Genomic DNA, 27,263 nt, shown 5'->3' on the forward strand with positions numbered 1-27,263 from the left:
TTATTAGCAGGTAACACCAAAACGTGAGCCGTTTCGGCTCTGCATGAAATTTGGCACAGACTTAGTACTGTCTGGGATCGCGCATAGACTACTACGTTTCTTTTTGATTCCGTGCGGACAACTTCGCGGGCAAAAGCTAGTTATAATAGTTACAATAATGAAATTGAATTCATCGCTCCCAACCCTTTTTCAGTGGTGTTTCCCGGATGTGCCTGCGGGCGTTTGTATCCGACCTCGCGGCGTTTCCGGCCGCCGGGGGGAGGTGGGGGTGAGGGCGACATCTCCACACTTATTGACACTGAGACAGCTTATTATGAATCTAACATTACTACTTCATTTAAGTAATTGCTATAATTTAATGAATGTTTTCGTAACGTAAATTATTTCAGCTAAAATAGCGTTGCATTTCTCAACAAATAATTATATTAGTAAAGATATTGTATTAAAATTAATATATATATAAGAAAATTCATGTAAAATTTTAGTAACCTCTAATTGAGTTCGATGTGGAATGAAAAGAGCAAACATATAATTTGTCAGCGGCATTTGCAAGCCAAAAGGCAACTTAATTGAATATTAAAAAGCCGCTCCACAACTATTAGCGGTCTCGAAAATTGCGTCCCTCGTTAGTAAATAATGTGTGTTTTATATCAGAACAGAAGACGCGATGTTACGAGCAGCAATCAGCCGCCTCAGGTTCTATTATAGATTGTTACATTCAAATTATCTTTTTGTCATTTACTCACAATGTAAGTAGAATAATTATCACGCTGTTAAATAATATCGGTTGCCAGTCGTGGTACCTACACGTATATGATCACTCCGCAGTATGTCGACTGTTCCGTTCACTCCTTAAACAATGGGACTCGTACTCTTTGACTACGTCACTCTGAAAGACGAGGGCACATTGGAGCTATTCATCAATTGTGAGTCCTTAGCTTCGCTCACATTAAATCTTGGAGCCATTTTGTTTCATGTTCCCTTTCATGAGCGCTTTGTATTAGATGTCTAGTGAATACATCACGCTAATAACTTTAATTCTAAGAATCAAAATTTAATCGTTTCTTTCTGTGTCTTTATCAAGAAATTCATTACGTACAGTAAGTGCAGGTACAGATTACAGGTATACATGTCATCAGGCCCTAAATGAACTTACTACAGGTACAATCCCCCCCACCCCGTCCCCACACCCCGGCCTGACAGTGACGTGAGCGGCGTAACTTGGCCGTGCAAGTTTCCCCGGAGCTACTCAAGTTCCAAAGTAAAGTCGACGTGTCTTGAAAATTTTCCCAGGAATTTCATCAAGTGCATTACATTCGCTGATTGTTTAATAATGAGGTTTCTTCATTGTTTTTATCATGACAAAATTGTTTAAGTAAATTTAAGTTGAACAGTTCTAACCTTCATTTAAATTATTATTATTATTGTGTAGTAAATTGTTTTGTCTTTCAAGTGATTTCATAAAGCTGAGGCAAATAACGATATTCTTATGTCGCCTGTTATGTTTTTAAGAATTATTTACAATAATTATAAACAATTTGATATAAATGTGTCGGAGTAGGAGACGTCGTCGCCGCTGTCTCGCTTATTATAATATAGGCATACCTGTCCTCAATAAACAGCGAAGCAAAAATAAACGAGCCGTGAATTTTGATTACGTCTAAATAACACCAGAGTTTGTGAAATCTTGCTTCGAACAAAATTACCTTAATTTTGTTAAAATTCCGTCGCGTTTTAGCGGAAAATTAAACTTGTGTTAAAATTAATTTTGTGGTTACTCGCGGCGTTATATCATTTAAAGTAAAGTAAAGTAAAAAGTAGGAACAAATACTTTGCTTTAACAGTTTGGACAATTATTGCATAGTCAGTACCTACATATGTACATTACTCTAACCCACACTCATTATGTATATACGTATTATATATAACATTTAACACATTTATTTTCTAATATCTACAGTTGCTTTCTGTGATGTAAATTTCTATATGAACATATCTTCATCCCTGTTAGTATTTTTGACAAAACAGAAATAAAAATAAGTTCTAAACAGGGATTTGGTCTCAGAAAAGCGCGGTATATTGGCATTATCTACAAAAACATACGAGTAAAAAGATTATTTTCATAACTTTACAGTAACAAAATTATCTGTGTTTCTGACTCTAACATTCAAGCAGGCAAATGTTCTCTAAAGCCAGCAATATCAGACGAATGATAAAGAAGATAATTGCCTTTCATTGACTTGTTTGCGGACAAGGTATTATATTTTTTTCTACAAACCATAGAATATACAACTCTATATTCTTGTTAATTTATCTAAAATTCAACATGAAAACGTTGACTAAACCAAATTATAGTCGTGAGAGACGCCTTTCGGTCCTTCTGTTAATCGCCCAGTTCGAGGCAGGACCGTTCCGTCAGCAAACATAAAGTCTGCTGATTGAGAGGGACGCTTAGTAACAAGACTTGAAGCCGGCGCGGCGCTTAGCCGTGAGGTTTTGAAGCTAAATATGAGGCGGCGTCACTTTAGATTCTTACCGCTTGTCAGTCAAGTGCCTCCGCTCTTCTCGCTTAAATGGCGTTTATCGACTTTCCGTTCGTAAAAATTGGAATTACATTTTCAAAAGAAAGTTTTCTGAGTAAGTGGAAAATGCTTTACATTTTTGTTATTTTTGTTTTATACAATGATGTTTCACAAGTTGGAACACGTACAGTTGTATGTTATAGCTTACTATTATATAACATACTATCAAAATATAAATTCTTATTCCTTGCTTTCTTTGCAATAACATTAAAAAAACAATACTTCATACAAAGCAAATATTGAGGAATTTTAAATTGTTTGTAGTGGGCACGTCTCGCAGCTCGCCCCCCGTCGCCCGCACCCGCCGCACCCGCCGCCAAGACTAACAAAGATAAACAATTCGATAAATGTTGCGTATTTCGCTTCAATTCCTTACGCGTATCCACTCGCTAGCTTACACATGAAGATACAAGACATTTTAAAGAGGCCGCATTTCCCCGGCCCGGTCCCGGTCGCGGCGGGAACCTATGTAACTTGTCGTTTTATGAATTTTACAGATTTTTAAACTGTTTGCATAAATAGCGGCCTGTGACTGAGGTAAGAAGGGTTTGACGTGTGACCTGGCCGGGCTCGGCCTGAAGGGGATTTATTAAATATGTTCACTGTATGTATACGTACATACACACGCCACAACAATGCTTCCACATTTTTAACAAAGAAGAATATCCTTGTCAAAGATGTTTTACTTACAATATTTAATCCGGTCCCAAATTAAGTTTGGGACCCTTCTGATTAACGAGGTGCTTATTCTACTTACGTAACTTATCTGAATTATTTTCTATAGATGGGGACATTGTGTGGTGTGTATCGTGTAGTAAGATATTGTTTGTATTACAGGGGACACGATATGCCCCAACGGCATGTTCCGCTGCCCCGAGGGAAAGTGCATCCCCTCGCTGTGGGTCTGCAACTACCAGAGCGACTGCGCCAAGGCCGAGGACGAGTTCCAATCCTGTCGTAAGTACTGCATGTCTGCGCATTATAGACGAGGGCCCTCTTTAAATATACCGACATCTCATATTCTAAAGTAAATATATATTTTTCCCTCAGAAATGTATTGATAAGTAAAATATTTCTTGTTAAGTACAATGAAAGGTAGTTCTGTCGCTACATGGCTCAGGGCGGCGCACGTACACCAATCTGTGCCTCCGGACATGCCCACGTGACGTCACGCGCCGGACATAACCCGCCGCCACACCGCTCATGACAACCGGACGATGCGTTTTCAATTCTATGACCGGAATTAGTTTGGCCTAGTGCCGAAGAGGGACAATCATTTCTGAATATTATAGAGGGATAAAAAATGTGTTAATATTTGCAACAAATGTTTAATATAATTAATGTACCATTCAAAGAGCAAACAGCAGATATATTTTATTTCTTTCTTCTCTTACAAGTAGTGCTTTTCAATAAAAGCAACAAAAGTAAATTGAACAGTTTAAATTGGCAATTGTAAGAGAAGCCGGCGCGGCGCGGGCGAGTGATTAGCGAAGCATTCCGCTGAGTCGACTTGTTCCGCCGCCACTCGGAAACTAGAAATGCACTACAACCTGCAACCACCGTCTCCTACACTGCGTACTGACATTATATTGCTAACAATTACAAGTGGCTTTAGAAATAACTTAGCAGACATGTAAATTAGAGTAATAAATAGTACTGGGCTTATTAGAAATCAAGATAATTGTGTCTTCATAATAATAGTCCGAAAATTCTTGTTAAAACGACTTAAAGTATTGAATTAAGAGACGAGCCTGTTAGCGCGGAGGACTCTTCAGCATTGTAAGATACTTCTTTAAAGTTAAAATCATTCTGGGAATTCGTTTCCAAATCCTCATTATTCTAAAGTTTGTTGATAAAATTAACGTGACTAATTGAACGACGACTTTATGATATTCATTTTATTAAATTGAATTGATCTATGATAAAAATTCTCATAAATGTTTTGAAACTGTAAGTAATACTAAAAAATAAAATGTTTCTAGTAATTACATTTTGACGCCGGTAATGTTCAATTTAATCACGTTATCTGTTTAATTCCAAATTCTATATACACAATAAAGGATTCCGATGACATTTTCAATTTGAAATAATTTGAACGCATAAAATTTGTTGAAATATCGCAACTGTACCATGATCTCTCCGCTGCGCCAACACGCCGGACCACAATAATGCACTGCTACATAAATATATGAGCAATGTGCCACTCGAAATACTACTTAATAATGATGATAATGTTTGTGTGTTGTGTTGCAGCGCCGCCGGAGTGCGAGGCGGGCCAGCTCGCGTGCGGCCAGTACGTGTTCAACAAGACGTACTGTCTGCCGCCGCACCACCGCTGCGACATGCACGTGGACTGCGTCGACGGCACCGACGAGGCTGACTGCAGTCAGTACCAACATCTGACAGGCTTTCACTGTTCATCACAACATGCCCACCAACTCACTGCTCACCACACCTTACAAACAATTTATGTCCCATAGCAAACACAATAGTCTAAGTTTATTTAATGAAATGCCGTTATTATGCCTTCCCTACTGCTGCTTCCTCGAAAAGAGCCAATTACAATGGTATTAGCAAAACCTGGTATAATACATTCTCTGGAATTAGAAGCATACTGTACTGTATATGTTAAAATATCATTTGAGCGCATTCATTGATTTTTTTAACTATAACTGGAACTTTAATGTCGAATATATACATTAAATACTCGGTTATAAATTAACTTATAAAAGATCTTTACAGATAGAAACATTATGTCTTCTAATCGATCTTTTCTACAGGAACAGGAGAAGCATAACTTCTTTAGCACATATTATATATGTAGATAGTTATTATACTAAATAGAGAATATTTATAAAGTTATTAAAGAAATTCGAGACAATCCCTTAAGCGTTCACGTTCTCACAAACAATTCGACACCGGGGCCGGGGTGGGGGCCGGAACGGGGGCAGGGGCGAGCTGTCACTTGTCACCTGTCACGTTCAGCCCGCCCCGTAAAGTGTCATCAGTGCGGCCCGCTCTTATCTTCTTCAAGTTTAATTTGTTAACACATATTTATATTCTGTATTTGAGTACACAGACGTGGCACAAACTCCGAAGCACACGTTCCAAGTCGGTGACTTTAACAATATATAATTCACAATTACATATATATGAAGTTCATTTGGTTTCAAGTTTCATGACTCAAATATTTTAATGTGCAGACTTAAATGAATGAACTCGACGGTAATTATTTGTCCTTTGAGTGATACAACGAGCGATCCGAGGATAAAGTAAATTGACAAGAATTGTGCAGTTCCTCGTTTCATCATACATTTAATAAAACAGCGTTTTCAACAAGGACTTTACATCACAAGCAAATAAAACAATTGTAACGTTTAAATTTAATTTAAACACTTTGAAGAGCAATTTAATACACCATAAATATGTTTTAGAAGCACAAAAATTGCTACAAGATTCCAACTTTTGATACAGTTGATCGTTTTCGTACGCAAATTTACTACTAAAATGTTGATCGACAACATTCAGCCAGTGTAACTTTACGTCGCAGACAAGTTTAATGAGCTGCCAAATTGTAGCGATTCATTGGCAATAACTGTTTGTGGTGCCAATAATTACCCGCTAACTATGTACTCGTATGTACTAGTCATAGCATAAAATCCATAGATGGTGGAAGTAAATTTGGCCCTTTTTTTCTAATTATTAAAATCATTGCCTAGTTTCAAATGTTTTTGTTTAACTTGCTGTCTATTTAAATAATGTGGGAATGCAATAATGCAAAGTACTTCACTAGGATTCAGTTCAAGGTTCGCAATCTTTGGCGTGCGGAGCTCCAAGAGAGGTTTACAACTCCTACGAAACTAATCTATCTATTCCCCCTCCCCCTTTACTACACCCTCTAACGCCCCGCTCCACCGCCACAATCCGCGGCAATTGAATTATTTACGTAACTGCTCCTCCAGTAATCCGATCAAATCGACGCGAGGTGATATTGTTTATTCAAGTTGGTGAGAATTCGGCGCGTATTGCGGCCGCCGGGTTCCTGATGGACTGACGGAATCCAGCTGAATCTCGTAAACCGTTGAACAATATTTGCTTATTAAAAGCACAATTATGACTGTTGATCTATCGGTACAAGCGATGGGGCTACTTTGAGATACATATCTTCTCCCCGACGACGTCCTCATTATATTTTACATTAAAAAATTTGTTTTCTTTGTGTTATCATATCAATAGAAACACGTAGACTCATGAACATATCAACTAATGCCTGTTGGCTTCTTCTGATGTGTTATCACAAAATATAAAACATAAGAAAACCTCAATGTATGTTTTTATACTTATACTTTACTTAATGGGTACTATATCACTCCGGTAAAATCCTAGCGACATGTTTATTCAGGGAAACCTTTCAAGTCAGGTTATTGTAGTGTGCCTCCTCCTGTCACTCTGAACCCGGACCAAGATTATTATTATACATACATAAATATCGGTTTCGAATTTAAGGAAAAAAGATTTTATAAATGGTTATTTGAAATTCTAACTCACCTCTACGTTCTAAAGTAAAATTGAACACATAGGAACATGAAAGGGCGTTCGTAAAACAAATATCCCGCGACCCCCAACTGTAATGCTTCAGAGCTCAGAGCAAACATGGCAAAGCAATGTAATGTCATTTGTGAGCGCACCGAGAGTGGCCACTCGCGCCCCCGCCCGCGCCCCCGCCCATCACCCTTTCAACCTCAAGGAAACGCTACTATAATCATGAAAGCTGTCACGGTTATTTTGACTCATTCCTAGCCCGTGCTTTAAGCTATTATCTTCTTAAAGTGCAGTCTAGAAATATCCCTAAGCGTAATGCTGAAACGCTAACAGCTTGTGAAGTCGATGGGAGACCCTTCACCCCCCCCCCCCCCCTCCCGCTCCCTCTTCCCCCACACAATGTATTATGTTCGTGATACGGCACTCAAGTTGTCGAATAAAGCTTTACACGTACATTTTGAGGAAAGTATCTCCAACGACAACTTAGCACAACATTCGCAAACTTTTACTAGGCGATACGTTGTCAACAAATTCCTTTTCCAACTTTTTATTTACGCTTCGAATATTACCAAAGATTAAAACAAATGTACTAACCAAATAACCTTTGTTAGTTACGAATAACAGGTTATTGTTAATAGCCATTAGTCCTTTGGTTATATATCGAATAAATCCATGTTTGAGATTGTAGTCGAAACCAAATTAATATAGAAATGTAGAGATTTTGTATCTATCATCTACGTAGTACATAATTGATGAAAAATTGCGCGCGCTACCTAACTGGCATGCGCTAAGAATTGTTCCAGTTTAATATTGTCTAACAACATTTACATTGCAGCATACCGCAAGTGTCAGGCGGAGGACTTCCAGTGCGGGCTGGAGACCTCCTCCACCGGCAAGGCGGCTTCCCAGGGCCTCTGCATTCCCAAAGAGAAACGATGCGACGGGTAACTTACACCACGCCCACTACTGCACACACTTTGTACAATGCTTCACTTTGCTCGCTTGTTTATGAAAGAACGCGACAAACCAGCAATAGTTCATGCGACGTTAAGTAATTTTAATAGAACACCCCCCTCCCCGTAGACATCTCTAACTAACGTCACAGACGTCTCCTGCAAATGCTCACCAGACTTTATGTGAACCCAAGGAAATAACCTCCATCGATCTCCATTCTGACTCATTACCGACTTTATTAGTGGCATGATGGCCAAGCCGACCTACTCATGCAATGTGTTATCGACATCAAATGAAGTCACTCCTCGCTCTCGCCAGGTACTTGGATTGCCGCACGGGCAAGGACGAGGCAGACTGCCCGGGGCAGACGCTGGCGTGCCGGCTGGATCAGTTCCGCTGCGCCAACGGGCTGCGCTGTGTCGACGCCGCTCTCAAGTGCGACCACAACGACGACTGCGGCGACAACTCTGATGAGGCGCAATGCAGTCAGTACTCCATCTCTCAAACTTATAGTGCCTGAAATAACTCCTTCCTCGCCTTCGTCATTTACATACATCAAGGAAATTTTATTTTTTTTTTAACAATTTTTATAACTATACCATTTTATAAGGCTCCAAATCTTACCTAAAAAATGTAACACAAATAAGTATGACAAATAAATAACAAAGTACCGAAGCAATTTTGGTGATTCACATTTAAGGGTCATCATTCATTCATTCATTCATTCATACATTCAATCAGCAGCGGTCAAAGGGTTAAAACACGTATTTAATTAAACATTATTTATAGCTATTTTTGAAGTAATATATTATAGTTAATGTTTACATCACTGCTACATAGCACTATCTGAGTACGGTTTGTGTATGTGACACGTTGCGCGCCGCAGGCTTCCCGCCGTGCCACATCGGGCAGTTCCAGTGCAGCAACGCGCTGTGCATTCCGGCCACGTACCAGTGCGACGGTTACCGCGACTGCGGCGACGGCAGCGACGAAGCCAACTGCACCGCCATCGCCTGCCCCGACAACAAGTACCTGTGCCCGCGAGGCGCGCCCGGCGGCCAGCACCGCTGCATCGCGCGTGCGCAGCTCTGCGATGGCAAGCGCGACTGCGAGGACAACGCCGATGAGGAGTCTGCCTGCTGTAAGTGCCGCGCCCCGCGCCCCGCGCCTCCTGCGCTGCGATTCTCCGCCGACAGATTACAATTTGTGCGTGTACGTTGCAGCGACGTCATCGTGCCCGGCGCTGGAGTGCGAGTACAAGTGCGTGGCGTCGCCTAGCGGCGGCGCGTGCGCATGCGCGGCAGGACTCACGCTGGCGCCCGACGGCCGCAGCTGCGCCGACCGAGACGAGTGCCGCGACTGGGGACCCTGCCACCAGCTCTGCGTCAACACGCCGGGATGTGAGTGCATTCTTTTTCGTGACGTCTTGAGTTGAAAAGCAGTTATGTTTACTGTAATTATTTGTTTTACAGCTTAAACAAGATCGTATCTACTAAATTAAATTCGACATCGTTGCAGCATACAGCTGCGCTTGCGCGCCGGGTTACACACTGGAAGAGCGTGGGCGGTGCGGGGCTCGCGGCGCTGGCGCGTGGCTAGCGCTGGCGCATGCGCGAGGCGTGCTGCGGCTTGACGCTCTCGCACATGCACAGCCCTCACCCCCCTTGCAGCTGGCCAATGCATCGGCCGCCGCCGGGCTGGACTTCCACTACCGGCGCAACATGCTCTACTGGTCCGATCTAAAGACCAGAAAGGTCAGCAGCCGCACGGCAGTTGAGATGACATTTATTGTCTTGGCATCTCAACGTTCAGTTTTTTGTAATAAATTGTAGATTTGAGCAAAGTGTTCCGCGACTTTTCAGATCCACTCTCAGCCGCTGAACGCGCCGGCGGGCATTGCAACGTCGTACGGCGCTGACATCTCGCCGGCGGGCTCGTGGGCACCGGTCGCGCTGGCCGTGGACTGGGTGGGCGACAAGCTGTACGTGGCGGACGCGCTCGGCCAGAAAGTGGATGTGTTCGAGCTAGATGGGCGCTGGCACGCCGTGGCGCTCGCCTCCAACCTCTCCAGCCCCAGCGACCTGGCGCTGGACCCCACGCTTGGGCTCATGTTCATCGCTGACAGCAATCAGGTCAATATTGTTCTATGCAAATTTTCCTTATTTACAAGCTGCAGTGTTGCAATGAGGTGTAAGAAGCTTGAAAATAGGTATATAACCTTTGTACATACTTAATTTATTTAATATTTTTAGATCATTCGAGCAAATATGGACGGAACACATTCTAAATCGATAGTATCGGAAGCGACGTACAAGGCGTCCGGCATTGCGGTGGACACGATCGCGAGAAGGATATTTTGGTGCGACTCTCTGCTCGACTACATCGAGACCGTGGACTACGACGGCAACTACCGCTTTCTCGTGCTGCGCGGCCAGCAGGTCCCCAGCCCCTCCCGTCTAGCGCTCTTCGAGGACAGGGTCTACTGGTCCGATAGCACGAAGCAAGGCATCAGCTCTGTGAGCAAATACGAGGGCGCCAGCAGCATACAGGCAATATACAAAATGAAAGATATCATCAGCCCCAAAGCCGTGACCGTGGTCCACTCGCTTAAGCAGACGTCAGTGAACAACCCGTGCGGAAACAACAACGGCGGCTGCTCGCAGATGTGCATCGTGACCGCGTTGCAGACGGGCGGGCTCGGTTATCGCTGCGCCTGTAACGTCGGCTACAGGTTGGAGACCGACTTAAGGAACTGTGACCTCGTCACAGAGTTCCTTATGTATTCCCAGCAGAGGTTTATCAAGGGAAAAGTCCTCAACCCAGTCATCGAAGGCTTTAGCGAGGCGATACTTCCAGTCGTCTCAAGACGCGCCAGATTTGTTGGCCTCGACTTTGACTCGCGAGACGAGCATATTTACTACTCAGACGTTCTTCAAGACGTAATCTATAGAGTTCATAGAAACGGAACGACCAAAGAAATAGTTCTGGCGTCACAGAACGAGGGCGTCGAAGGATTGGCCGTCGATTGGGCGTCGAAGAATCTGTACTACATCGATTCCAGAAAAGGGACTCTCAACGTCTTGTCGACGAGAAACGTCAGCTACAAGAGAACGCTGCTCAAGGACTTGAAGCGGCCGCGCGCCATCGTTGTCCATCCCAACAAAGGTTTTATCTTCTTCTCAGAGTGGGACCGCCCGGCGAATATCAGTCGTGCAAACACCGACGGCAGCGGGCTGTTGGTTTTCGAGAACGTGACGCTGGGCTGGCCCAACGGCCTCTCCATAGACTTCGACGCCGACCGCCTCTACTGGTGCGACGCGCTACTTGACCACGTTCAGCACTCCAAGCTGGACGGTACCGACGTCAACACTATCAACTCTAGACTGATAAGACATCCCTTCTCGATCGTTATTTACAAGGACTTCATGTACATCACTGACTGGAGATTGGACGCGATCGTCCGTTTGCACAAGTTGACCGGGCAGCAGGAAGACATAATGGTCAGGGAGCCGCAAACAAACCGCCTTTACGGTGTGAAGGTGTATAGTGAACAGGTACAAAAGATAGACCCGATGCAACCTTGCGCACGCAACAACGGGAACTGCCAAAAACTCTGCTTCGCGATACCGCGTAACAACACGGAGCTCCTGACGGTGAAGTGTGGGTGTCCGTACGGAGAAAAGCTGGCGACCGACAGCACGAGCTGCGTGGCAGACCCCAGCGCCGAGCCGCCGCTACAGGCCTGCCCTAACTCCTGGGACTTTACCTGCAACAACCAGCGCTGCATCCCCAAAAGCTGGGTTTGCGACGGCGACGACGACTGCCTCGACAACAGCGACGAGGAGCAAAATTGTACCAGTATGTATTTTTTTCAAAATCAAGAATTACGATAGGGTCTTGCGCTTAAAACTCTAATGCTACCACTTTCACTATTTTTTTCATTACTTTACACATTTTGAATAGACACACTTCATAGTGTAGTGTAGAGTATGTATTTTAAATAAGGCACGTATAATATATGGTGTATAGTTATTAAGTTAACGTTGCATTGGCAGAAACGACGTGCAGTTCCTCGGAGTTCATGTGCAAGTCGGGGCGCTGCATCCCGGCGACGTTCAAGTGCGACTCAGAGAACGACTGCGGCGATTTCTCGGACGAGACGGGCTGCGTCAACGTGACGTGCGGCGCCTCGCAGTTCCAGTGCGACAACGGCCGTTGCGTTCCCGCCACCTGGAAGTGTGATTCAGAAAACGACTGCGGGGACGGCTCGGACGAGGGTTCGCACTGCGCCGAGAAGACCTGCGCCTACTTTCAGGTGAAACCACACATCTTATATTCATCTTTTCGACATGGTTCCCTAAAAAAAATTGTTTTACTGGGATCAAATTAAAAAAAATTAAAGGTTTAAAGTTAAAGTGGTGCGGTTTCAGTTTACATGTCCGCGCACCGGGCACTGCATCCCGGCATCGTGGGTGTGCGACGGCGACGACGACTGCTTCGACAAGCAGGACGAAGCGGACTGTCCACCAGTCTCCTGCCTGGCCACTCAGTTTAAGTGCGCAGACCTCAAGCAGTGTGTGCAGGTACGACACTCGCCCCTCGTCGACATCCGACCTCCGACGACTAAATACTGATCGTTATCTTGTTCAACGGTAGGAGGCGTATAAATGTGATGGCATTCCGGACTGCAACGACGGTAGCGACGAGGCGGGCTGCCCCGCGCTAGCGCCGCACCAGTGCGCGCCCGACAAGCAGGCGCAATGCCGCTCCTCCGGTATCTGCATACCAAGCACCTGGTACTGTGACGGTATGTACAAAATAGGTTTTACCTTAAATACCAATGGACTCATTCAATAAAAGTCGTTTGTATGGGTGCGTGTGCAATTTATTTACAGGTACGCCAGACTGCGAGGACCTGTCGGACGAGCCGGCGACGTGCGGCGCATCGGCATGCGGCCCGCAACAGTTCCGCTGCGACAACGGCCGTTGCGTGTACCGCGCCGCCGTGTGCGACGGCCGCGACGACTGCGGCGATAGCAGTGACGAGAGCGCCGCCCACGCCTGCAAGCCGCCGCCATTCCGGTACGCCCCTCCCTCACTCCTCCCCCCTATTACACACTATCATGTTAACGGGAAAAACTATTTCTGCGTTGCTACAAGCGAGCTAGCAAATGTATTATTTACATGTGGCAAAGATATACATACTTTGATTAAATACATTACAAATGAGTTCTCCGCCAAAATGATCACGTCATTTGTAAGCGTCGAAGATCGCGAGATAAAACAAAATACAACAAACTTATATGTATATAATAAACTGAAATAATAACTATAGATGTGTTCACACGCACGAACACAACTATAAATGTGTTCACACGCACGAACACAACTATAAATGTGTTCACACGCACGAACACATCTATAGATGTGGTCATTATTTGATATACCTTATTCCTGTAACAATATATTCTTCAATTTATACTTAAGGAAGACGCTACTGTATGTACGCCGTTTCCGTAAGAATTAATTAATATATTTGGAGCTAAAATTTATTTGTGCTTTCCCATAGTAATTGTTAACTCTAGCTTCCCGTAGCTGGCGTGCTTCATTCGCCTTTTCATAAATTCAAAACGGGATCGGTCGGACCATATAGGATAGTAATATTAGTTTTCTATATAAAAGCGAACATCAGTCGTGTAATGTATGTACAATTTAAATTATGTATTCCAGTTGTCCCTCCGGGCAGTGGCAGTGTCCCGGCGTGACCGGCCGATGCGTCAATCTCACGCAGGTCTGCGACAGCAGCTTCGACTGCCCCAACGGAGCCGATGAAGGTAAACAACCGCCTTAAAAATTAACATATTCTCATTTATTTGCTTAATTGATTCATTGAAACTGTTTTTAATATTAATTTTCTAGGTGCGAGTTGCGATTTCGCTGAATGCGAGCACCAAAGTGGGCTCTGCTCCAACGGCTGCAAGCAGACACCCAACGGGCCGCTGTGTCTGTGTCCCGCAGGCGAGGAGCTAGAGCGTGACGGCCTAACCTGCAAGGACGTAAACGAGTGCGAGCCCCCCGGCCTCTGCTCGCAGGGTTGCACTAACACCAAGGGCTCCTACTTCTGCAGCTGCGTGGAGGGCTACCGGCTGAATACCGACAAGCACTCTTGCAAGGCCAACAACCACTCCAGCGCCTTCCTCATCATATCCAACCGACACTCCATCCTAGTCGCCGATCTCAACGAGCAGGGCCTCGAGCGCGTGCCCATCAACGTGGAGAACGTGGTCGCGACGGCTTCCAACATGCACACCGGGACAATATTCTGGTCCGACATGAAACTGAAGAAGATATCCAGGCTTGACCGCGGCAGCGAGCCGCAGGTGATCATCTCAACCGGCTTGGACCTGGTTGAAGGTCTGGCATATGACTGGGTCGGTGGCAACATCTACTGGTTGGACAGTAAGCTGAACACGATCGAGGTAGCAAAAGAGGACGGCAGCGCGAGAACCACCCTTCTGAGCGGAAACATCACGCAGCCACGAGGCATGTGCCTAGACCCCGCGCCCACCGCTGGCTGGCTGTTCTGGACCGACTGGGGAGAGAACCCTCGCATCGAGAGGATTGGCATGGACGGCACGCAGCGTTCTGCCATCATCACCACCAAGATATACTGGCCGAACGGCCTCACTCTGGACACCACCACGCAGCGGGTTTACTTTGCGGACTCTAAGCTGGACTTCATCGACTTCTGCTACTACAACGGAACCGGGCGGCAGCAGGTGCTGGCCGGCAGCCACTACTTGCTGCACCCGCACTCGCTTACTCTGTTCGAGGACACGCTATACTGGACGGACCGCCAGCTCAACCGTGTGCTGTCAGCGCACAAGTTCAAGGGCACGAACCAAACCGTGGTGTCGCACCTCATCTCACAGCCACTGTCCATCCACGTGCACCACCCTTCGCTGCAGCCGCCGTATCCCTCGCCCTGCCGCGACCGCCCCTGCGACCACCTCTGCCTGCTGAGTCCCAACCGTACATCGCAACGTACCTGCCTCTGCAAGCCTGGCTACAAGTTGCTGCCAGACGGAAAATGCATCGAAGGTTCTTTTCCTATTTTGCTTCATATAGTTTCAAGCTTTTATAGTTACTACACTTTTCATGTTTTAATTATGAACTCAATGTGGCGTCTTATGATATAAATTTACATTAAACATCTCGCAAGCAAACCATAATGTATTTTAACTTGTTTAAGGTGTTTTTTTTTTGTTTGCAGAGGAATCCGCGTACTTGATGATTCTCAAAGGATCTCAGATCATCGACTTATCGCCAGACGGGTCGGGCCGGGCGGGCCAGCTTTCGCCGGTTGTTGGAGTACAAGGTGCGTTTGGCGTTTGTTTCCATTTAAGTCTATGTTGAAACAGTAAACATTGATGATTGATATTTTGATGTGTTGGGACGCAGGTGGCGTGCAGCTGGAGTACGACCGGCAGGGGCGCGTGCTGTACTGGCTGCAAGCGGCGGGCGACGCGGACGACGACAACTGCACCGTGTACACCATGCCGTACGGCGGCGGCGAGCGCGCCGAGCTGCTGGGCGCCGACACCGGCGTAGTGGGCGCTCCCGCGGCTATCGCCTTCGACTGGCTTGGCCGCAACCTCTTCCTGGCCAACCGTGTCGCCAGCAACATCGAGCTCGTCCGCGTCGACGGCAAGCTCAAGTACAGGACCATCGTGTTCGCTAACGACGGCAGCAAGACCTCCATAGCACGTCCGCGCGCCATCTGCCTTGACCCCACCGAAGGGTAAGTCGTTTCTAAAAAACAAGATCTCCCAAGAATAAAATTTCTATCGAGGTTTATAACTTAAAGCTTCTCATATAACTAAACAATCAAAGCAATAGAAATGAATTGTTTAGTTACAAAAATAATATACTGTATTGTATTATTATAATAATTATTATATTTTTACAGAAAAATATACTGGTCAGATGAAGGAGGTTTCGGAGTTCCTGCCAAAATCGGAAAAGTGAACATGGACGGTACAAACCCGGCGATTTTAGTCAATGGCATAGAGCGTCCCGAAGCCGTGGCCATTGACGTGGAAAAGAAAATTCTCTACTTTAGTACCCAATTCCCGGCCAGCGTTAACAGCGTGAACACGGACGGAAATGACAGAAAAACGATCCTAACGGAGGCCAACGCCATCTCGTATCCGAAAGTCATCGCGGTGCTAGACTCGCGACTCTACGTCCTCGACCCACGCCACGAGAAGATCATCAAGGCTGACCTTCCGAACGGCGACAACATCAAAGTTATACTCGACAACGAAAGTGATCTGAAGTCGCTCACTATATTCCAGAAGAGAAAGATGATGCATCATCATCCGTGCACCCTAAACAACGGAGGCTGCGAGCAAATCTGTATCCCCAGTGAAGGAGGCTCGCGCATCTGCTCTTGCTCCATTGGATACAAAAAAGAAAACGAAGTGAACTGCGTACCCTACAAAACGTTCGCGGTGGTCTCTCAGTTGGACCTCATCCGCGGCTACAGCCTCGAGGGCAGCGCCGAGGCCATGGTGCCCGTCACCGGCCAGGGCCACCACATCCTGCACGTCGACGTGCACTTCTCGGACAACTTCATTTACTGGGTGGAGTTCAACCGCGGCCAATGGAACGGAATATTCCGTATCCGGCCGAACGGCACGGAAATGGAGCACGTCATCAAGGACGGCATCGGAAGCAACGGCATTAGGGGCTTGGCGGTCGATTGGGTCGCCGGCAACTTGTACTTCACGAACGTCTTTCCGCACGAAAATTACGTGGAAATGTGCTGGCTCGATGGATCCCACAGAAAAGTTCTGGTCAAAACGACAATGGACGCACCCAGAGAGCTCGCTGTCAACCCGTTGAAAAGGCTTCTGTATTGGATCGATTACGGACAGTATCCGAGAATAGGGAAAGCGTACCTGGACGGCAGCAATTGGCAGACGGTCGTCAGCTCTGGAATTTCTAATCCTAGAGACCTAACGATAGACATGATGACCCACGACGTCTACTGGGTCGACTCCAAGTTGGACCAGATTCAGAAAATATCGTACAACGGCGGTATTCGGCAGCTCATCCGGTCCAATTTGCCGAATCCGATGGGTATAGCGATCCACACCGGCAGCGTTTACTGGGTGGATAGAAATCTTCAAACGATATACAAGGCGTCCAAATTACCTGGAAACATGTCGATGCCTGAAAAGCTGAGAACTAATTTACCAAAGTTGCGGGATATCGTCATATTTGACGTCAACAACCAGCCCACGGACGACAATAATCCTTGCCGCAAGCTCGGCAACGGAGGGTGCGAGCAGCTGTGCTTCAGCTACCCGCCGGATGCCAACAAAGGCTACACACATAGGTGCGACTGTGCCACCGGGCAAATATCGGCTACCAACCCGAAGAAATGCGACGTAGTCGACGAATACCTAGTCTTCACAACGAGAACTGAAATTCGCGCTGTGAATATGGATCCCAAATCGACCGGGGTTCCATTCAAACCCATCGGCAATTTGACCAACGTCGTCGGTGTAGAATTTGACTACGAAAACAACAAGCTTTTCTTTACCCAAATAAGACCTTGGGCACGAATCGCATGGATGTCGTCCATCAACCCTGAATCTTCAAAAATACAAAATATAATAAGCAAAAACATTAATCCCGAAGGAATTTCATATGACTGGACACAGAAGAAAATCTATTGGACCGATAGCTCCAATAACTCCATCTACGCTATGAATCTCGACGGCACCGAGCTGGTTATGATCGCGCGAGTGGAGCGCCCTCGAGCGATTGTGGTCGACCCCTGCAATGGAACCTTGTACTACACAGACTGGGGCCGATTCGGCACTTCAGGGAAGATCTACCGAACGACCATGGCAGGTTCCCTGAAGAAAGCTATAATAGACAAAGACTTGTCGCAACCAAGTGGGTTGACCATCGATTTCGACGAAAATATGTTGTACTGGACTGATGCAGTTCGGGAAAAAATAGAACGTTCAAAACTGGATGGATCCGACAGAGAGGTTCTCATATCCGCAACAATTTATCCTTTCGCCATCACGGTATTTAGAAATTACATTTACTGGACTGACTTGCAATTACGTGGCGTGTATCGTGCAGAAAAGCACACCGGCGCCAATATGGTAGAAATGGTCAAACGTTTGGAAGATTCTCCGAGAGACATTCAAATCTACAGTACCAGCCGACAGTCGTGCAAAGTAAATCCTTGCCTTATAAGTAACGGGGGATGTGCTCAAAGTTGTCATCCTGCTCCTAATAATTCAGTCGAATGCAAATGCGATGACAATACGAAATTAGTAAACGAGGGACGCATGTGCGTAACGAAGAACATCACTTGTGATCCCAGCAAATTCTTCTGCGCCAACGGCAAATGCATTAGCCGCATGTGGTCCTGCGACGGCGACGATGACTGCGGGGATGGCTCTGACGAAGACAAGAACTACTGCGCATACCACTCCTGCTCGCCCAACGAATTCCGCTGCAACAACGGTCGGTGCATATTCAAATCCTGGAAATGCGACCACGAGAACGATTGCAAGGATGGCTCCGACGAGGAGGGCTGCGTTTACCCGCCCTGCGCTGAGGGCGAATTCACCTGTCTCAACTCCCGCTGCATCCCCACGTCCCAAGTCTGTAACGGCATCAACGATTGCAAGGACAATATTACATCCGACGAAACTCATGAACGATGCCCGAGAAATACGACGTGCCCCACCAACCACCTCAAGTGCGAAAAGACCAATATTTGCGTGGAACCTTACTGGTTGTGCGATGGAGACAACGACTGCGGTGACAATTCAGACGAGGACCCCCTGCATTGCGCGCAAAGAACCTGCCCGCAAAACAGCTTCCGTTGCCCCAACCACCGATGCATCCCCGCCACTTGGTACTGCGACGGCGATGACGACTGTGGGGACGGTGCCGACGAGCCGCCCGAGTACTGCCGCTCTGAGGGGCGCACCTGTTTCGGCGACCTATTCACTTGCGACAACGGTAACTGCATCCCCAGGATCTACATCTGCGACGGCGACAACGACTGCCTCGACGGCAGTGATGAGGACGACAGACACCAATGTAACGAAAGGAAGTGCGACCCGGAAACGGAATACACCTGCGAAGAAAACAAGTTCTGGAACCGCGCACAGTGCATTCCGAAGAAATGGGTGTGCGACGGAGACCCGGACTGCATCGACGGCACGGACGAAAATTCAACCATCCACCATTGCTCGACACCCACACCTTGCTCGGATGATCAGTTCCAGTGCAATAACGGGAGGTGCATCAACCGGGGCTGGGTGTGCGATCACGACAACGACTGCGGAGACGGTTCGGACGAAGGAAAGCACTGCAACACACAGTACAAACAGTGTACAGACCAGGAGTTCAAGTGCCAAAACTTCAAATGTATCCGAAACCACTTCAGATGTGACGGGGAGGACGACTGTGGAGACCATTCGGACGAAGTCGGGTGCGTCAAGGAAAATAAGACGTGCCCCGGGGGACAATTCAAGTGTAATAACGATCAATGCATCGACAACAGCCTCGTGTGCAACAAAGTGTCGGACTGCAGCGACGATTCTGACGAGCCCGCTCACTGCAACGTCGATGAGTGCGCTAAGCTGGAGATAAACCAGTGTGGCCACAAGTGCATAGACACGTTAACGGGATACTACTGCGACTGCAACCAGGGCTACAAGCTGCTCGCGGACGGAAAAGCGTGCGCTGACATCGACGAATGCATCGAGAGCCCCGGCGTCTGCTCGCAATATTGCTCCAACACGCCTGGGTCGTACTATTGTAAATGTAACGATCAATACTACGAACGAGAAGCAGACGAACGTACTTGTAAGAGAAAGGACAATACAACGGCGTGGGTCATATTCACTAATAAGTATTACGTGAGGAATATGTCCACCGACGCGTCCCGGTACAATTTGGTGCACCAGGATCTAATGAATGTTGTGGCTATAGACTTTGACATAAAGGAACAGAAAATGTATTTCGCTGACGTTTCGGCGAAGACAATATACAAATCCGATTACTCAGACCCCAATCCGACAAAAGAGGTTGTAATAAGACATGATTCGCACGGTTTAGAAGGTATAGCCATTGACTGGATAGGCAGAAAAATTTATTGGCTAGATAGACACTCGAAAAACCTAGACGTCGCCGAGCTGGATGGTACTAGAAGGAAGACCTTAAAGACGGGCATTGCCGACCCACGCGCTATAGTGGTGCACCCCGGCACCGGTTACCTGTACTACACCTCGTGGCATCTTCAAGCTTACATCGGAAAAATCGGCATGGACGGCTCCAACTTCACGGCGATATTGAACTGGGAAGACGACATCGCCTGGCCCAATGCTTTGACCATAGACTATTTCACGGATAGAATATATTGGGCCGATGCTCATCTAGATTACATCGGCTCAGCTGATTTGGAAGGCAGACATAGGCACATCGTGTTATCCGGCACTAAAGTCCCTCATGTGTTCGCTCTTAGTCTCTTCGACGACGAAATTTATTGGACCGATTGGAATCTTAAGGCTCTAAGCAAAGCAAATAAACATTCCGGAGAAAACTTAACAGTGTTACGTAACACAACACATCGCCCATATGACATTCATGTTGTCCACCCGTTGAGGCAGCTCACTTATCCAAATCCTTGCGGCGGTAATAACGGAGGCTGTTCCCACCTCTGTCTTATCGCGCCGCCGCACGCATCAAGCTACCTAAACATCGAAGGCTACGGCGAGGAGGGAGCGACAACGTTCAAATGCGCCTGCCCGAACCAATTTTTCTTGGCTCGGGATATGAAGACTTGCATAGCCAACTGCACGGACGGCCAGCACAGATGCAATGGGCGCGACGAGAAGTGCATACCTTGGTTCTGGAAATGCGACGGCGAAAAAGATTGCATGGACGGCTCGGACGAACCGGACACCTGCCCCGTGAGGCACTGCAGAGCTGGTTCTTTCCAGTGCAAGAACACCAACTGCACCCCCGCGGCCACAATCTGCGACGGCACCGATGACTGCGGCGACGGCAGTGACGAGGCCGAGTGCGCGCATGAATGTCCTCTTTTAGAATTTAAATGTAAAGCCAGCGGCAGGTGCATTCTGGACAGCTGGAAGTGTGACGGCGACACCGACTGCAAAGACAACAGTGACGAAGATCCAGCCATGTGCCACAACAGGCCCTGCAACCCCGACACCGAGTTTTCCTGCAAGAACGGCCGCTGCATTCCCAAATTGTGGATGTGCGATTTCGACAACGATTGCGGTGACGACTCCGACGAGCCGGCGTACATGTGTCGTCAAAAGAATTGCACCACGGGATGGCGTAGGTGCCCCGGGCAGTCCAACTATAGATGCATACCGAAATGGCTGTTCTGCGACGGCAAAGACGATTGCCGAGACGGATCCGACGAGCTGCCCGAGAACTGTCCCACTTGCAACCCGGAAACGGACTTCACGTGCGAGAACAAGCGCTGCATACCGAAGCAGTGGCTGTGCGACTTCGCGGACGACTGCGCCGACGGCAGCGACGAGGCGGAGACTGTGTGCCGGCACAAGTACCGCGAGTGTTCTGAATCCGAGTTCAAGTGCGGCAACGGCAAGTGCATCTCGTCGCGTTGGCGCTGCGACCATGAGGATGACTGCGGCGACAACACCGACGAGTCCGACTGCGGTGGCTTCCAGTGCAAAAACGGCACCTTCCAGTGCAAGTCGGGTCATTGCATCGCGGCTTACTTCCGCTGCGACGGCGACCGTGACTGCCGGGACCTGTCCGACGAGATCGGCTGTCCGCCGCGCTTCCCCGGCGGCAGATATTGTCCCGAGAGCAGGTAATCTGAATTGTCTAACAAAAATCTTAACAAACAAAAACATTTCAAATCGAAGGGTTGTGACTATAACAAAATGTTTGATGCGGTATGTTGCAGATTCCAGTGCGGCAACAACCTGTGCGTGTCACAGTCGGACCTGTGCGACGGCACCGACGATTGCGGTGACGGCAGCGACGAGGCGGCCTCCATCTGCACCAATTTTAACTGCGACACGCTGCGCCGCTTCCACTGCGACAACCACCGCTGCGTGCCCAGGTCCCGCCCGTCCCTAACTCGGCTACACCTACCCAGATTCCAAATAATCTAACCATATACGTCGATTAAACATGTGTTACCTATCATTGAATGAAATCCAAAAACACATACAGATGAATATACTTTACTGATAAATATGTGGATTTCTTCGTTTAGATACCAAGTGTGCGACGGGGTGGATAATTGCGGCGACGGCTCGGACGAGAACAACATGACGCTGTGCGCAGCGCGCGCGCGGCCTTGCGACCCCGCGACGCAGTTCCAGTGCGCCAACCGACGCTGCGTGCCGCGCACCGCGCTATGCGACCTGCGCGACCACTGCGGTGACGCCTCCGACGAGCTCGGCTGCCACACGCAGCGCACATGCGACCTCACGCACAAAGGTGCGCTCGCTCACTGCTTGTCCGCTTCTATTGCTTCCTGATCTATTTCAATTCTTGATCACTGCACACTTTCACATTAGGAAACTTTCGAAAATATCCGGTACATTACAGGGTTATGTTTTAAATACCAAATAAAAAAGAAACGCGTAATATAGAATACTTCAAAGATAAAAATAACGAAGGTTTATTTCCCTCTACACATGATAACATAAACAATAAATTGCTTATACGATCTTAAATGTATGGTCATTATTTTTAATGACAAAGTTATTAACGAAATGAAGTAATAATTTTTTTTCAAAGAAAAAACAACAAAATTCACGCACGTAGCAGTGACAGCAGTAGGTAACACTATATACTTTAATCTCCGGTAGTTAAAAAATATCCCTACATATGATTGTGATGTTGCAGGCGGGTGTGAACAATTCTGCACGAACATAACGGGGCCAGGAGGCGCGGCGGGAGCGGCGGGAGCGGCGGCGACGCCGGGCGGCTACATCTGCAGCTGCTTCCCGGGCTACATCATCGCGGCAGGCGACAGCAAGAAGTGCGTCGACGTGGATGAGTGCGCGACCGGTGCACACCGCTGCAGTCATCTCTGTCACAACCTCAACGGTAGCTACAGCTGCTCCTGCCGGGAGGGCTTCCGGTCAGTATACCTACATTAAATATTCCCAATACATAATTAAAAATAAATTACGTGTAAATGTGATGATTCGTGCTTTCCAGATTGGCGGATAATCTATCCGGGGTGTGCAAAGCGGAGGAGGACGACGTGGTGCTGATGTTCGCTAACGGGCCCGTCATCCGCGCCTTCGTGCGGGACAACAATGAAGAGTTCGACGTCATCAACTCGGAGAAAAGGATCGAAGCCATAGACTACGACCCGCAACGAGAGATGATCTTCTGGGCGGATAGCTATGAGAAGACCATAAAGCGATCCTACATGGTGAACGCACTCGACGGGCGGGTGAAGACCGGCTTCGCGCAGGATCTGAACATGAAAGGCAACTCGAAGCCGACCGCGCTGGCCGTCGACTACGTCGGGGACAACCTGTACTGGACGGAGGCCGACCGCACGGGCTCGAAGCCGCGCGGCCGCGTCATGGTGGCCCGCAGCGACGGCCGCTACCGCCGCGCGCTCGTCTCCGCCGGCATCGAGAGCCCCACCTCGCTCGCGCTCGACCCGCAGATGGGCCGCATGTTCTGGGCCGACGCCGGCTCCGCGCCCAAGATAGAGATCGCCTGGATGGACGGTTCCAAGAGGCGGCCCGTCGTCACCGAGAACATCAGGCATCCCACCGGGCTGGCCATCGACCACGCCATGGACCACGCCATATTCTGGGCCGACACGAAGCTGAACACGATCGAGACTATGCGCCACGACGGTTCCAACCGGCGCGTCGTGATCAAGGGCGACGCGCTGCGGCACCCGCTCTCACTGGACGTATTCGAGTCCTCGCTGTACTGGGTGACGCGCGACACGGGCGAGCTCGTGCGGCAGGACAAATTCGGCCGCGGCGTGCCCTTCGTCATCTCCAAAGATCTAGTCAACCCCTCGGCCGTCAAAGGTGCGTATATTGTAGAAATTCGTTCATCCGGTTGTTCAATAATATGTTGCACACTACTTCAATATCAATTTTTGACATCGTCAGTGTACCACCCGCGGCGCTACAATTCGACGGGGCTGCGGGGCGCGGCGTGCGCGCGGTTGCCCTGCTCGCACCTGTGCCTGGCGGTGCCGGCGGGCCGCCGCTGCGCCTGCCCCGACCAACTGCAGCCTCCCAAGCGCGCCACACAGCTGCTCGCCTGCGACGCCGGTGAGCGTCTACAGCCTTGCCTACTCTTATATCTAGGTTACAAGCGTCGCTTTATTTTTAACTACATTTTAATTGCGGCCCTCAGCGGTGGAGAGTCCGCGCGCCCTGCCGCTGGCGTGCCCGTGCGAGAACGGCGGGACATGCGAGGCGGGCGGCGAGGGCGGCGAGGATGCGGTGGTGTGCCGCTGTCGGCCGCCGCTGCTACCGCCGCGCTGCGCCGCGCCCGCAGCCCCGCGCGCCGGCTCCGCGCACGTGCTGCTGCCGGCGTTGCTGGCCGCCGCGCTGGCTCTCGCCGCCGCCGCCGCCGCGTTCTTCATCATCCGCAAGCGGCCCTTGTGAGTGCAGCATCTGTCCCTACTCGGTGTCCTCTCTCGCTCGCTACATATGTAGAAGTACTCGACCAAAATTACGAAAGACATTTTTGAATTTAAATTAAAGCTTGAATTTTTATTGTTGGATTCTCATGAGAATTCATTTGTTAATTGCAGCGGCAAAGGCGTCGGCCTGGGCAGCCTGGCATCCTCGCAGAGCGTGTCCTTCCGCGCGGGCTCCAACGTGGAGTTCGGCGGCGCGGTGGGCGGCGTGGGGGGCGTGTCCGGCGGTGCGGGGGGCGCGGCGGGGGGTGCGGACGCGTACGCGCTGCACGAGCCGCGCAAGGGCCGCGACTTCAGCAACCCCATGTACGACGCGGTGACGCGCGCCGCTGCCAACGGCGACCCCGAGCCGCCCTTGCGTAAGTACACCGACCGATCTTATGTCGATTCATTTAAAAGAATACTATGTAAGAGAAATAAACCTAATTAAGAACTATTTACCGTTGCTTAGTTCATGTCCAGTAGTTTAGTAGTTGACACAGTTATTTGTTAAAAAAGACTAATTATACAACGCCGCGCCATAAAATATTTATTTCTCTTAAACAAGGGTGTCGCCAGCGGATAATATAGACCTGTCTCGAATTAACGTTAAGTAAGTCAAGCAGGGAATGGAAGAAAACAACAAGTAGTTTTTTAGTAAACATCTTAGTATTGCAAAGTTCCTTTTATATCTATTTTATATTTTTCGATTTAAAAAGGGAGAGGGGCGCTATCCTCTTGCCCCCCCCCCCATCTAGCGACGCCCATGTTCCTGTAACTACAATTCTTAACGCCACGTTAGCTTGTCAACTTACAATCAGTAAATTAAAGTTACGATGGTGTATGTCAACAGCGGGCATTTACGAAGTACCAGAAGAGGTAAAAGAAAAAGTAGGATCTGCAGTGCTGTCGCCGTCGTCGAGTGAGACGCGCGGCGCGGGTGGTGTGGGCGGTGCGGGCGCGCTTGGCGGACCGCCGGCGGGCGCGCGCGCGCTCGACCCCGCCGCAGACCTCGGCCGCGACACGCAGCGCCTCGTGCGCGAGGACCGCCACGACCGCGACGGCGACTGCTAGCAGGCCCCGCCCCGCGCCCGCGCCGCACAGCCCCCGCACACGCCCACACGACATACGCAGAGTTTACCTGTTACTTACATAACGTACTAAATACGTTCTCATTCTAATGATTCTACTATGAGAGCGATTTGCACCTTACTAGTTGCAACAAAACCAGTAAGGAAGAATAAACTGTGAAAAGAAAATAACCGTAAAGGCCAAAACCGGTGTGTGCCAATGACATTTAATATAATTTAAACCGCTCCCTGCGAGGTGCGGCTCAATTGTCTTGGTCGTAATGCTTTTGCGTCCGTGTAAATACTGCAACAATAAACAAATGTAGCGCGCGTTCCTTACGCTTAGCGTTCTGTATTTTGTTTTATTTCTTGTCTCTTATATTTGTGAATAAAATATGTTTGTTATATTGTTGATTTTGTGTAAATTCTATTGTGATGTACGCAGTAGGCGGCGACAGGACGCGGCCGACGTGTCTCGCGCGCGCTGTACTTACTGTGGCGCTCCCCGCCCCCGCCCGGTGACGTCACGGGGGGCGGGCTGGTGCGGCCCCGCCCAGTGACGTCACGGGGGGGCGGGGCTAGCGCGCCTAGACCGCTAGTGACACAAATAACTTAGTACATAAACAACTAGTTAAGGTATTGTTGTTTTCTGTAGACTTTTAAATTGATTTGACAATAAGACACACCGTCTAGAGGATAATTTATTTATTTCGTTTTAAGACTATGTAAAATATAGCTACGTTGTGTTTTATAATTGTCTATTAAATGGTAAAATTTATTAGATTTTTATATGGAATCATTATCGATTTGCCATAAACGTGTGAGATAGACTTTTTGTTGTTTTTTTAATGTTTAAAGTAATTATTGTGGTGGTCAATTGCTCCTCGTCGGAATAGAATACTGAATTGTAAATATGTGCGCTCCGGTAATACTGTACATACAGACAGGTACAGGGATACGTTGCGCGCCCTTCACAGCCCTAGGACTGGGGACCGGCACACGCCCCAACCGCAGCCCTAGGGCTGAGGACCGGCACACGCCCCACCCGCAGCCCTAGGGCAGGGGCGCCGCGCACGATGCGGAGAGGGCCGTCCCTTTGTGAATATAAATGTAGCATCACAACATTTAGTGTATGATGAACACGAAGCACATTTTATTGAAAATTTGTTATAAATAAATAGTCTATTATATTATCTATATATGTAATGTATAAAGAAAGAATAAATGTGTCAATATAAAACGTAAGAAGATGAAAATATTTTTGTATCGGGTTTATTGTAGACGTAAGTCCTCCTTCGACTTCACTTCAGTCGAAGAAAATGTGTAAAATACATTGATTACATTAAATACTGCAGTTTGATTATCCTCCGCCCCCGCCCCGGCCACCGTCTT

At 48.1% G+C, this 27,263-nt stretch overlaps 1 protein-coding gene across 1 annotated transcript; it reads left to right on the forward strand.

Moving 5' to 3' along the window:
* Window positions 1-3,365: 3,365 nt before the first annotated feature.
* On the forward strand, window positions 3,366-27,218 carry mgl (low-density lipoprotein receptor-related protein megalin). Its single transcript, XM_013327054.1, has 26 exons — window positions 3,366-3,539; window positions 4,836-4,967; window positions 7,960-8,068; window positions 8,397-8,563; window positions 8,965-9,219; window positions 9,302-9,478; window positions 9,597-9,832; window positions 9,941-10,210; window positions 10,331-11,936; window positions 12,134-12,393; window positions 12,509-12,661; window positions 12,735-12,885; window positions 12,974-13,160; window positions 13,809-13,912; window positions 13,998-15,179; window positions 15,352-15,456; window positions 15,540-15,879; window positions 16,048-21,990; window positions 22,087-22,245; window positions 22,402-22,628; window positions 23,040-23,277; window positions 23,358-24,199; window positions 24,284-24,448; window positions 24,534-24,783; window positions 24,937-25,181; window positions 25,655-27,218. Exons 1-26 carry the CDS (start codon window positions 3,443-3,445, stop codon window positions 25,873-25,875), a joined length of 13,821 nt encoding a protein of 4,606 aa, XP_013182508.1. The 5' UTR covers window positions 3,366-3,442; the 3' UTR covers window positions 25,876-27,218.
* Window positions 27,219-27,263: the final 45 nt, after the last annotated feature.

The sequence above is a fragment of the Papilio xuthus genome, unplaced genomic scaffold (assembly GCF_000836235.2).
Source record: "Papilio xuthus unplaced genomic scaffold, Pxut_1.1 DF828744.1, whole genome shotgun sequence".
Lineage (NCBI taxonomy): Eukaryota > Metazoa > Arthropoda > Insecta > Lepidoptera > Papilionidae > Papilio > Papilio xuthus.

Excerpts from the sequence above, each read along its gene's own strand:
- mgl (XM_013327054.1), top strand. The coding sequence starts at position 3,443 with ATGTTCCGCTGCCCCGAGGGAAAGTGCATCCCCTCGCTGTGGGTCTGC. Across the intron at positions 15,880-16,047 it reads TGCCTTGACCCCACCGAAGG|AAAAATATACTGGTCAGATG; the intron begins GTAAGTCGTTTC and ends ATATTTTTACAG. Across the intron at positions 24,784-24,936 it reads ATCATCCGCAAGCGGCCCTT|CGGCAAAGGCGTCGGCCTGG; the intron begins GTGAGTGCAGCA and ends TGTTAATTGCAG.